Here is a 14,267-nt window from a genome sequence, read left to right as displayed (position 1 = left end):
AAGCTAATAACAGGGCTCGAAATTAATTTACTTGGTAACACCGGTGCTACCAACTTCAAATATTTAGGAGCACCAAAAAATTTTTTAGTAACACCCACCAAAAATGAATGAGCACCACTGCAAATTGTATATTAGGGGGTTTATTGTATTTGAAAACAACATCAATCAGGATTAACACAAACCAGAAACAACTATCTAACTAATGCTCTGATGACATTTCTCTAGTGCTTTATTTGGAAATGTATTCCTGCACTGCAAGAAATCTGGTCGGGTCCAATGCCCAATGCAGACCTCTAGTTCGTATTTACCACGACTCCCTTTTCGTTAGAAAGAGGAAATACTGGCAAACTGCAGAGGTTGTGTTCTTTTTCGAGACCAGGTCACTTAGTGCACAACTCGCCATCTTACCTCACCCCCCCCTCCCTCCCTCTCTCTCCTCCACACTGTCCGCATTTTTAGGCATTAAATAAATAATATTTATTATTTAATACTTGTCTGTTATAGAAGTGCATTGTTTTTTATGACGGAATAATAGTATTAAAACTGACACCATTGCTATATTTAAATCCCGCGGTATACCATATTACCGCCCAAGCCTAATTTGCATAATTTACATTCTATTTACCATTTATCATTACATTTACATATGACATCTTGCATTTACTTTATATATATATCTCTAGTTCTATTTTAGAACCGTTTACTTCGTCTCACCCTACCCTCCTGTCATCCCATTTTTGCACTACTATTTATGGTCTACTGTTATTTCTATTGTAACTTGTTGTTTAGTGTGATTTGCATTGTAAGAATATATTTACAAGTTTGCACTCAGTAGCGAGATGCACTTCATCTCATCACACACGTATATAAATGTACATTGTGTATGTGACGATATAAGGCACTATTCTATTCTATATTCATTCATTCATTTTCTTTTCGGCTTAGTCCCTTTATTAATCAGGGGTCGTCACAGCAGAATGAACCACCAACTTAGGCAGCATATGTTTTACACCGCGGATGTATGTGCCTGTGTCTTTTGCTTGTGCTCTCTCTCTCTCACTCTCTCTCTCTGTTAAAATTCTTAGAATCACCCAATGCAGTTTTCCATTCGTCCGTGAAGACGTCAATCTTCATTACTCCTTGTGACATATTCACCTTTGCTGCCAATCAAATAGGAAGCCCAAAGTTTAAAGGGACGCAAGCAGGAAATCTCAATTTCTTGCTTTTGCCTTGCTTGTCCTTTTGCTCTGTGTGTGTGTTGTGTGCTATTATGTTGATGTGACTTTAGAGTTTGAATTTTGTTCTCATTTAAGTTTTGTATGCCGTTACCGTTTTGTATGTACTCATTTTACAATCACCTCGCAACACACAGAAAACTCCAAACACCCCAGTTTAGAAGTGAGCATCACTCACTGTAAATTCTCTACCTATATTTTTGTTAGAAGTGTAGTTTAGATATGGCATGCAAATGCTAAAGTTGTTTTGTCGGTTTATTTTCTATTAGGTAGTTTAGAGGGTCATTTTCAGCTAGTTTGGGGTTTTTATTATATTGCTTCCGTTTATTTGCCGCCGTTTAAGTCTTTTTTCCCATTTAGTAACCCACATTAATTGATATATTTTCTTTTGTGAGATTCCAACTTGTACATAATATCTTGCTGTTTGACTTCTTTTCACTTTTGTAAATAAATTCACTGATTTTTGCATTATTTGGTTGTTGTTTTGCTATTTTGCCACCAACACACTACATATGATTCACATCAAAATGTTACCTCTTTAACCCCTAGAGCTAAACTTTAAAGTCCTAACAAAGTGAATAAACATTCCTGATGTTAAAGTATTTTTGTTAAGTTGTATTTAAAAAATGGGTTTCCATTCATTGTGGTTTAAGACTTGCTTTTTAATGGGAGGAGCTAGCTATAGTAAGGGGGAAAAAATGCAACACTTGCTTCAGAAACAGTAAACACTGATGCAGATTAGGTTACACAGTACATCATCCTGAAAATGACACCCTTTGTTTTAATTTGGATTTTTTCACTTGCTGGTATGTATTCAGTTCCAGACAGTTTCACCTGTAATATTATCGTATAGTAATATTATTATTGGTTACATTTTAATATATCTTTTTGTTTAAAGTGACTTTGTATTATGTTTTTCCTCCAGGTGATGTTTAGGAAATGTCATCATACCGGTTTACTCTGAAGTATATAAAACAAAAAAGGAAACTATATCTCTGCTCTGCAACTACTCTTCAGCATCGAGTCTCTACTGGTATCGGCAATATCCCAAATCAACACCTGAACTTCTTTTTGTCATTCTACATGCTACGGGGAAAGTTTTACAAAAATCGGACATTGTGGATCAAGATCCTCGATTCTTTGGAAAACTGAATGAGGAGAAAACCCACACGAGCCTTGAAATCTCCTCTGCTAAAGTGACAGACTCGGCGATGTATTTCTGTGCCATGGAGCCCACAGTGACAGGAAACACAAAAACACTGCACAAAAATGAAGGCTGCACAACAGATTGTTTTAGTGTCAACATTACAAAAGTGCAAATCTGCAGTAGTCACATCACTGGATCTTCGATGTCAAATTAAGATTATAATAACCAGAAAACACAGTTCATTGTGATTTGTGGAGTTGTTGCAAAGTTTAACTTCAATTTTATAATATGAACAACGTTTATTTGAATTAGTTTTTTAAGGCCTGTGACCGTAATATTTCAAGTCAATTTAAACCATTTGGGCACAAGAAATACTAGTTGGCCACTTTAACAGAGATGAATTGTGTTTGTTTATTTAATATAACAGAATAAAGCCTATGTAGTGTTATTTTACATTTGATGATTGATTTTCTATACTTCAATTCTGGCCATAAATCAAAGCATTATTGATTTCATTTTATCTTTGTTATGTTGTTTTTATCTGTGCTTGAAATTAAATTATTTTGTATAGTTTATGCAGATGCACACAACTACAAATCATTCCAATCAATATAAAATTAGGAATTCTTTCCAAATTGAGCCATCTTGAGAAATTATTTTCATTGCAATATATATAAAGCAGAAAAGTAAAATATCGCAATGTCTTTTTTTCAATATCATGCAGCGCTAACAAAAAACTGTCTGTAGAGGCACATATTCAGCTGCTTCACAGTCAACAGACATGTTCAACACAGAATTGTGCAAAATAGCATGAGCAATGGTTACATTGGAGCAGACCAGTTTCCCCTTTCAATGAAAAACAAATGTCTTTAACCAGTTCATTTAATCTCATGAACATACCACCACAAAACACCTTTTATTATTATTACTACATTACTCTTCCCTCTCGTCAGCATCAGTCTAACCCTGGTAAGAAACAGAATGTTTAAAAAATGTAATTCAGCCAAATGATTCAGATTTACAGATTGTGATTTCCAGTTTTGTTTAATTATATGTTGAAGCAGAGGATAAGATTTAAAGCTTAGACTACTTGGGTTAGGTGATATTTATATTTTTCTATATTGCCTAAAATCCCAATCAAGAAAAAATGAGAGTGAATGTAACAAACGTAGACTAGTAGATTCCCTTAAGTGAGATTATGTTGCCATTTGCTGGGCTAGTAAGACAGAAACCATTTTCTGTCATGTCAAGTTCTGTCAAGAAACTATGTGCGCAGGTTGATAGGTCAGCTAATCTGCTCCTACATCCTTAGTTACTTTGTCAGCATCCAATCTCCTGCATGATATAGTTAAGGCAAATAATATTGAGCTATCAATAACCTTTGACCGTCTAAGCAACAACATCACAGGTTCAAATATCTGTGAATTTCTCCATTCCTCAAGCATCTGTGGTTTTGGTGACATATAACAAGATGTTAAGAGGTGGAGCTTAATCAAGCCTCTAAAACATAATCAAGTTCAGTCAGTGATCGTCAAACATTACTGAAGAAAGCAGCTTCTCTTCATCATGTTCGCTTGTGTCCTTATTTTGCTGATTTTCTTTGAAGGTATATTTTACACACTGTGTATCCTCATGTCAAAATATGCTTAACCTCACACTTTTTTTTATTTATGTAGGTAACCTTGCTAAAGATGTGATCACTCCATACAGTGATGCAGTTTTTGCCAGTGAGACTGAGAGTGTGAAACTCTCCTGTAATTACACTGGTTCTGTTGATAGTCTTCACTGGTATCGACAGTATCCCGGTTCACCACCACACTTCCTCATACTGGATTACTCTGGATTTGTTACTCATGCGAATCCTCCGATTGCTGGAATCTCCATCAAACACAGAAAAGACAGCAGCAGTGTGGATCTGGAGATCTCCTCTGCTGCAGTATCAGACTCTGCTGTGTATTACTGTGCTCTGAGGCCCACAGTGACAGGAAAACACTTCACATCATACAAAAACCTGAAAGATTTGTATGATGCTAGACATTGTAAAGGAATATATTTATTAGAGTATATTATGTTGTTTTCAAATTATTATTCAATTATGAGCTTTGTATTAAAATACATCAATGTTGTTCATTAAAATTCTAATGTTGCATTGTTGATAGGTTAAATTAAATTATTGGATACTTTAAAAAGAATAAATAGAAGATAATGGAAGATCACACTTCTGAAACAAATTAGCATGTTTTCATTCACAAGACAATATAGTGCACATTTCTAAAATGCACCCAAGTTGTGATTAAAAAAAAGTTACCCCATTATCACATATTCCTGTCCACTTTTTAGTTGCAGGTTTTTTTGTTGTTGTTATACAGTTCCTCCTGATATTTTTAATTCTTTTTACAAATATTTCTCAAGTGCTGTTTTTAACAAACTATTTAAAACTAATATACTTTTTTCCTTTGCCATAATGACAGAAGATAATATTTAATTAGTTATTTTGAAAGATGCAATATTCAGTTTAAAGTGTACTTAAAGGCTTAATTAGGCTAATGGTCACGTTAGGTTAATTAGGCAAGTTATTGGTCAGTGATTTGTTCTGTAGCCAATCAAAGAACTATTTTTTAATAGAGTTAATAATATTGACCTTAAAATTATATATATATATAAAAAAAAATTAAAAATAGAAAATAATAAGAATTAAGACTTTCTGTAGAAGAAAATGATTGAAGGAAACACTGTGAAAAATGTTGTACTTTAAGAATCACTTAAGAAATATTTGGAAAAGAAGGACTAATAATTTAGCCTTCTGTACATGTATCAATTTTGTGATGCATGGTTGTCATCTTCCACTAGAGGGCGAGGTTACAACAGAATGCATTTATTTGAAATGGGTGAATGACTTTAAAAATGCTGTTAATTTCCCTGCACAGAGCAAACAGAGGGCAGAATAATCAAAGTTATCCAACATGCAATGAAAAAACTGTAACTATGAGCTATAACTGGTAAAGAGGAAATCATATATACACTTACTCACAATAAGTTAAGGATATAGCTATTTAGGATGCACCTAAAATGCTCCATGTTTTTTACAGGTGAACTTCATTTGACCTTCTCTTCCCTTTTCAATGCACATGTCTAACTTTTTAGAGTTTTAGTATTTTTGCAGAACTTTCAGATTTTTTTTTTTTTTTTTTTTTTTAGCAAGATGCTTAATAGCAAAATTCACAACTGGTGTTTGATCTATGAATCGGCCAGTACATTTTCTTGCTCAATTAGAACTGATATTTAAGCAGTCCTCTTCATCATGTGGTTCACATTTTGACCAAGATTACAAATCAACAACATTGGTTTAATTTCATCTTCATGGACAAAATGCTTTAGCTTATCAAGGTTGCATCATTAGGACAGGAGGACTTCAAATAGAGGGGCCTGCACATTCTTCAGACATGAATCCCAAAGAAAACCTATAGGATCAGCTTAGATGTCATTCAAATGGTCAAAACCATGCAACCCAGACACTCAACGGCCTTCAAGAAGAGTTGAATACCATGCCCCAGCTTACAAGTCAACTTGTGAACAGCAAAATATTTCGTTGTCAAGCTGTAATTGATGGTCAAGGGCATATGGCAAATTATTGACTTTTGTAGTAGGTATACCAGCCTGATCTCACAAGAAAACGTAACTATTTTACGTTTTGTCAGTTAAGTGGCTAATTCGTATGAATTCATACGAAATCAGTCGTACGAAATTGTACAATTTTAAAAAGGAGGCATGGCACCTAACCCCACCCCTAAACCCAACTGTCATTGAGGGTTGAGCAAATCGTACTAAATTGTAGGAATTAGATCGTACGAATTCATACGAATTAGCCACTAAAGCAAAAAGTTACGAATTGCCGTGAGATTGCATTTTAGCCAAAGCCAAACATCCCTAACGTTTTGTGAGTACTGTATATGTGAAAAAACAGAAGGTGGTCTAAACATCAGGAACCACACCCACATTAACAAGCATTAAACGTGCACAGATGACTCTCCACTGCATTCAGAGGTCTACAGTTCAACCTCAAAGCACAACATATAGACAGGCTTAGTTTATTTATGAATTTCTCACCATGGAGAGATACTTTTTACTGATTCTTATAACAATACAAGGTAAATTTCACTTCAAATATCTGCACTATGCTTACATACAATACATATATAATTAACAGATATTAATCCTCAGAACAATTTATTTTATAACACTATAGTTGTCACAAAAAAGGATTTAAGTCAAGTTTTACTAAATATTTTCTTCCAGGTGTGTTTGGTGACAGCATTGAAGCAAAAGACAAAGATGAAATAATCAGAACAGAAGGAGAGTCTGTGATACTAAGCTGCGAATATGAAACGCGCAGCAATAATGTAATGCTTTACTGGTACAGACAATATATAAACGGAGAACTTCAGTTTTTGCTGCGTAAAGGTGCTCGATCATGGACTGGACTTGATGACATAGCAGACCATCGCTTTGATTCAACTTCATCCCAAACCTCAACTGAACTCACTAATACTGCTGTAACACTGTCAGATTCAGCTCTCTATTATTGTGCTCTAAGAGTTGGAGCCCAGTGATACAAAATGCCTGTGAAGCTTTACAAAAACTCACACACACCATTATTGCTTTGAACAGTATTTAAACAACTAAAAATCAATCCACAGCTGTACTTTATGTGAGCCACAAAACCTCTGCATAACAGGATAAAGGAACACCTGCTAAAATGTAAATGAATGAAAAGATTAATGAAATTAAAAGCAAAAAAAAAAGCTGTGAAAATGTGACTTAAAGGGCACCTAGGTTACCCCTTTTTTCAGATTTAATATGAGTCTTTTGTGTCTCCAGAATGTGTCTGTAAAGTTTCAGCTCAAAATACCAATCAGATTTTTTATTATACATTTTATAAGATTCTATTTTCTACATTTTTGCACCAGGAGGCTGTTTTGCGGTACAACGCCTTTAAGGCTAGTCCTCCCCGCCTACCGTTTCTATGTGCCTTTATGGGTGCCTTAATCTCTTCCCTCGACTCCGTCAGACAACAAACAGACATAAAGGAAGCAGATCTCACGTAGCATTTGTGAGAAATACTACAGTAAGAACTTTACCAATGAGTATTTATTGCATTTGTTGTGTTGAGTCAACTTAACAATGAGTCGCACACAATGTCGTTACAAAATTCATGCACGCACAGACAGATACACACACACACAGCTCAGCAGACACACACACACCACACACCACACACACCACAGAGCACGCTTTTAGCTTTGCACTCTTTTTCTATGCAAATGTGACAGGATACAGGTTAATCTCCACTGCTGTATGGATATCTGTTATGCTAATGTACAAAATAAACCTGATATAAAGTCCACAAACCGGGATTGAAGCGTCTTCTCTTATAATTGTTCTGACACGCAGCTGTGGTGATAAAGTAAGCTGAAGTAAATTGCTGTAATTCATGACACACGTGCACTGTTTATAACATTTTAAACTTGTGAAACTCACTCTTGATCACGGTTGATGATGATTGATGATCCTAGAAAACTGAACAGACCTTTTATTCCCGGCTGCTTTGCGCACGTCCTGTCTTGTTGAAGTGATTATATGCACGATATGCACGTGACTACCAGGACATTTAATACGCACAGCTGTCAATCAATTCGGTGGGTGGGGGGACCGCACTCCTACGTCAAGTTGTGGGTCGATCTGAAAACCGCTCCAATTGGTCCAATGTTTTTATGTTGTTAAAATTGAAAAAAAAAACAAAAAAAAAGGACTGGGTGTGTTTATATCACCCCAAAATAACTGTCTGTACACTATATTTACACATATGTCTGTCCAAACAGCTTGAAAGTAGATTTTTCACCATGGGTGCCCTTTAAAATGTTCAGGCTATTGATTTATTTCTTGGAAATCTGACCTTCAGAAGTAATTACCTGTCAATGAAAGTCAATGTACTGTATACGCACGTCCTTTCTACTGTAGTACCACAATTGAATTCAAACGTAAGTACTATATGAAGTATGTCTGCACGATATTGGAAAAATCTAACATTGCCATATTTTGTTTTTCTGCTATATATATATATTGTGATATACTGCATCTATACAATTCCAGCAAATGATTGAATGGCACCATTAACAAATTTTATTTTGAGGTTCAATTCTTGCTCTTAGCAAACTATTATGACTTTTGCTTTAATAAACTCCTAATTTGCTCCTTATACAGCACCTTTAATATCTAGTAATATGTAAACCTCATCCAATCTAATCATTACCAAAATATCACTCTTACAGTGTATTATTTAAATGAAAGCTCTGTCTCTTTAAGGGGAGGTGCTTGCTGAAGACGAGCTCTGCTAGACAATGAATGAATGTTTACTTCACTAACACTTTGTCAAGCAGATGACCTAAAACATCACTCTGATAATGATGCTTGTTTGGCTTTCCCTCTGTTCTCTAACATGTATGTATATTCTATCCAAAACATAATATCTTCTTCTTTGGCATTCTGTCAGGGCACGAGAATATTGACTTAAATGCGGATTTAAACTAGAATCTTTCTATCTGCAGATGTCAGTTTTGGAAATGTCATCGCACCAGTCCAGACTGATGTGTTTGGGACAGAAGACGACAATATAACTGTGTCCTGCAGCTACTCTTCAGCCATTAGTCTGCAGTGGTATCGCCAATATCCCAATTCAGCTCCTGAATACCTATTCGTCATATTTCATGCTACAGGAAAAGTGTCACAAATGTCCAAAATTGTAGCTTTAGATCCCGATTCTCTGCAAAGCTGAATGAAGCAAAAACCATGTGTTTTCTGGAGATCTCCTCTGCTAATGTGACTGATTCAGTAATGTACTACTGTGCCATGGTGCCCACAGTGACAGGAAACACAACAGCTCTGTACAAAAACTAACAAAGTACATAAAACGCATCAATCCCAGCTGAGTACATAACATATTTGAGAAATTATATCAGCTTTAATAATTAGGCAGGGTTCCCGCATAACATGAGAGCGCGCCAATAAGTGCCACTAAATCCATTACAGATTGGGGCACCAACACCTTATTAGTAGCACTGAAAGGGCTCATTTTCTCTTAATATGGAAAGAGATCCACAAATTACATGACAAATCTAATTAAAAAACAGGAAAAAAACATACAAGACTGTCAGGTACAGCCAGATTTGTGGTGTACACGTGTGTGTACAGTATGTCAAAGTTATGACTCCTAATAATCTACTTAAACTGTAGCTTGAAGTGAGAATAGAGTAAGAAAGACCATAAGATGTAAATGTAATCTATATAAAGTAATCAATATAAACAACCTCACTATCATACTAAAAAGTAGTCTAACTCTATGGTTTCTGTGACATTTATTATGAAATACAATACTCTATAAAGGCAATACTTCTTTTGTACATTTAATAACTTTATAATCTAACAAATTAATTTGAACATCACATATTTTTGCATTGTTGTGTCCATTATAGCAATTTTGATTCATGATTTAAATTTCATTCAAACTCTACCAGCCTAGGTATGAGAGACATTAAACCTGTTGCCTTCCTACAGTAAGGCAAGGCAAGTTTATTATATAGCACATTTCATACACAGTGGCAATTCAAAGTGCTTTACACAAACAGTAAGCATTGGCAGATCCCAAAGTAATGCAGATGCTAAAAGCAGGGTCCCAACAACTGTGCCTTTTCTCCATGAATGTCTGGGTGATATTTTCAAGCCATTCAGTGCAGGTCAAACCTCTGGATCTATTGACCTGTTCTCTTTGTTTCCACCTATAAACCTCTGCCCCCCTAAAAATATATTAGACTCTTGTAGACTGTAAGAGATTCTTGCAGACTTGTAGATTTCTTGAAGATGACTGTTTGACTGCAGAACAACTAACAATTTCTCAGTAAAGAATTCAGCTTAAAACGAGTCTCCTGGTTGGGTTCTTAAATTCCTGCAATTTGCGTTCTATACCTGTGTGGGCGAAAGTGTCTTTGGGTCCTCGCGGCTTTGCCTGCGGGGGGCAGTATATGTTTTCACAACAGGAGACCGGAATCGTAAACAAAGAAGCCTTCAGTACCATTATCAGAGTAATTGTCACTCACCACAAAGTGATTCGTTCCTGCAAATATGTCTGATAATCCAATAATCCATATTGTTTGCGGATATTGAGAAATGTAGCGAAATTTCCTCTTGATGAAGTGTTTACTTGCTGAGTCACTTCACTATGTCACACTTGCTACGTCACTTGATTCGCTGCTGAATAACATGTTGAATCAGGCAAACAAGCTCTGGGGTCCGTTCTTCGTACCTTACTTAAATGATCTAAAATGATTTGACAGATCCTGGATCTTTTAATATTGATAACTGATCTCTGGATAATTTGTTTTTTTTAACAAGTTCGCAAATCAGAATAAAATGTCTGGATGAACTGATCTGAGATCGCTGCATGCGTTATGAGGGACATATCTGTTTGGTTAAAGTTATATTTTTGGTTCTGACAATCGTAAATGTGTATGCAGCACATGGAAAGGAAGGAGGACTTTTATGTTATGTAAAAAGGTTAGTTCCGTGGTGAGCAGAAGTTTTTGTTTTTGTTGGTGAACAGCCATGGTGGTCATGCAATAAAGAAAACGAGTTCGAAACTGTTGTTTTCATTTTGTAACACTATCGATCCTCAATCATGATCAGCAATACAATGATTGGCTGACGGCACAGCAGCGTAATGACATCATCTGATTAATATTCAAGTATCCATGTGACCAAAATTACATAAACTTTTTAGAAAAAGGTTTGTTAAATATGATCCGCAATAACTTTGCACCTTTATTGTGGGATACAGGTTTTACACAGGTTTTAGTAACTTAGGCCATTCAAGTTTTTTATCCTGCGTAAGGAATAACTGGCTGTTTAAATAAATTTTGCATCAAAAAGCATTGCGAGATCGGTAAACCTGTCTGAAAATTTAGCTAAGCATCAAATCACTGTCATATTAGCTGTCAAAAACATGTGCATGACTGCATAAATATATTCCTTAAAAAAAAAAAAAAAAAAAAAAGTTGAATATTATACATGTTTTCTATATAAATTTGTACTAAAGCTGGCACCGTTAAAATAGTACGCATTTGTATCTAAAAAGTCCATATTAATGAATGTTCTCTTTGAACCCCTTGGGGAGAACCAGACCATGACAGTCTTTGTGCCTTTATTTGGGAGATTGCATAAGTTTTATTTATACATACATATTTTTTTAACAATTTTTTATTAACTATTTTTCCACGTGTATACAACTACTACTGTAAGAAAATATCAGAATTCGGTTCATACTTTCAGTATTACATTGCTTGAAAAGACCCTGATCGAATCCTGTTTACTGTATATGGAATAAGCCTACTCTGGAGCAGGTTTGAGCTACCAGAATGTTGCTATGACAACAACTCTTGGATGAGTTTAAAGAACGAAAACAATCCTGGATCGAGACAAATCGTCAACAACCAAATCCAGCTAATTGAGTAAATCTACGTACAAGAACGGACCCTGATCTTAACCTGATGAATAACGAAGTGCAAGAAACACACCAAAACCACTGGTCGGGCCGCTGCTGCCCGACAGACCAAGGAAGCCCAACAGCCAGCCATTAGCTTGGTGTGTCCCGGCCTTTAAGCTACTTTAAACACAATCTACACTGTAAAGGCTATAGAACTAAAGATGACTTGAATGTACTGTAAATGGCTGGTCCAGTGGAAACAGATTTTCTCTTTGTCTTATAAAATGAGCTAATGCTCTGTGAGGTGAGCTTTTTTAAAAAGTAGGCCTGTTTTGCTTGCAAAATGCCATTTAGTTGCTGTTTTTATCCATGTTAGGCATTAATTAATCAAAACATGGATGTATCAGTGCTTTAAAGAGGGTGGTGCCAAAAGGTGAGCTTAAGATTCCTGTGAAACACTAGTTCACTGATCAGCCTCACAGATCACTGAAACTAGCAGCAGCTACAGTACCATCATGTTCCCTTGTATCCTCATACTGCTGACTTTAACTGAAGGTAAAATTTTACATGCATTATAATATCTCTTTATCTGCGTTTAACCATGCTAAATAAGTTTTTGTTAGTAGGTAACCTTGCTAAAGATGTGATCACTCCATACAGTGATGCAGTTTTTGCCAGTGAGACTGAGAGTGTGAAACTCTCCTGTAACTACACTGGTTCTGTTGATGGTCTTTACTGGTATCGACAGTATCCAGGTTCACCACTACACTTCCTCATAATGGATTATTATGGGTCAGTTACTCATGCGAATCCTCCGATTGCTGGAATATCCATCAAACACAGAAAAGATGACAGCAGTGTGGATCTGGAGATCTCCTCTGCTGCAGTATCAGACTCTGCTGTGTATTACTGTGCTCTGAGGCCCACAGTGACAGGAAAACACTTTACATCATACAAAAACCCGACTGACATGACACAGATAAAAGTATCAGTGTGATTCTGATGTTACATTCAAATCTATATTTAATATGCATTCTGTGGCTGGTAAAAGTGTGTGTATGTACAGTATAATTTAATTCAGTGAATGGTTTTGATTATTTCAATGAAAATAAATGGAATGGCAACTGTATTCTCATATGCATCATCCATGTTTGATAAATCTAGACAAGTCAACAATTAACTTGTTTAATTGTAAAATGTTTAATTTTTCCTAAATTTATGCATTGCATATGGATGGTTGACTAAAAAAGTCACTAGAGGGCCGCTGTACACATTAAAACAGAGGAAAGGAAGTGAGAGGAATTCCAACTGCCTGTGTGAAACTCACATCTGCAATGAAAACATAAATGCAAAATATCCCCTGGGTGAAATATAACCATCCAGATCTGTTTTCCATATGTGAAATTTTTCTGAAAATCATATCATTTGTGGCAGATGTTTAAGAGCCTAAATTGATAGTTTTTACTCAAAAATTACACTTGAACATATAAGCTATAAAAGAGAATCAGCAACCAATGTGACACTAGACTGCAAATATAAAGCTACATTAAAAAACTTTCTATATTTCCACCATCGGCTTGTTAAGTGTGATGTCCACACGAAACTACTTCCGGGTCCAAGCACTATACGTACCAAACTGTATGGGAAGACCTCATCAAATGGTAATAATAAACATTTCAAAAAGGGATGTATTACTTTCGAAAATCACAATCGCAATGTTATATCCATGCCTAATATCTGATGGCCAGAAAGTCATACATTTTTTTACAAATTGGTAAAAATATTGGTGTCTGTGATGCAGCAAGCCCAGAATCTTGAGATGTGTACACTATGATTTTATATTAAATTCACTTAATGTGTGAATACGACTCAAAAGTGGTCATAACAAATATTTTCTCAATTCAAAATGAATAGCGGCTTGGTCTCGGAAAACAGTATTCATACGTCACTGATACATCACGACTTAACAAATGGATAGGAGCATTATAGCTTGATTTGTAGTGAAAGATGCTTATTTCAACAACAAATAATAAATATTGCTACATTAAAAATCCCTGCTGTCAACTGGTCTTGGTTGAAAAGATGTTAGGGCTTCTCGATTATGGGAAAAATCATAATCGATTATTTTGGTCATAATTGTAATCCCGATTATTCAATTGATTATCAGCTGAAGTCAAAATTATTCGCCCTCCTGTGAATTTTTTTTTTATATATAAATATTTCCCAAATGAGGTTTAACAGAGGAATTTTTCACAGTATTTCCTATAATATTTTTTCTTTTGGAGAAACTTATTTGTTTATTTCAGCTAGAATAAGAGCAGGTTTAAATATTTTGAAACCTATTTTAATAGCT

The 14,267-nt window shown here is 35.4% G+C and overlaps 1 protein-coding gene and 1 gene segment (V, D, J or C); both read left to right on the top strand.

The window, feature by feature from the left end:
- The first annotated feature begins 3,948 nt into the window (after positions 1-3,948).
- On the top strand, positions 3,949-9,336 carry LOC130237802 (uncharacterized). Its single transcript, XM_056468829.1, has 4 exons — positions 3,949-3,988; positions 4,059-4,421; positions 8,988-9,096; positions 9,186-9,336. The coding sequence occupies exons 1-4, from the start codon at positions 3,949-3,951 to the stop codon at positions 9,334-9,336; spliced, it is 663 nt and encodes a 220-aa protein (XP_056324804.1).
- A 3,093-nt stretch (positions 9,337-12,429) lies between these two features.
- On the top strand, positions 12,430-12,911 carry LOC130237796 (T cell receptor alpha variable 9-2-like). The segment is given in 2 exon segments: positions 12,430-12,469; positions 12,541-12,911. Coding segments are annotated over 2 exon segments (411 nt in total).
- The last annotated feature ends 1,356 nt before the right edge of the window (positions 12,912-14,267 follow it).

The sequence above is a fragment of the Danio aesculapii genome, chromosome 2 (genome assembly GCF_903798145.1).
Source record: "Danio aesculapii chromosome 2, fDanAes4.1, whole genome shotgun sequence".
NCBI lineage: Eukaryota > Metazoa > Chordata > Actinopteri > Cypriniformes > Danionidae > Danio > Danio aesculapii.
This window is presented reverse-complemented; position numbering and strand designations above follow the sequence as displayed.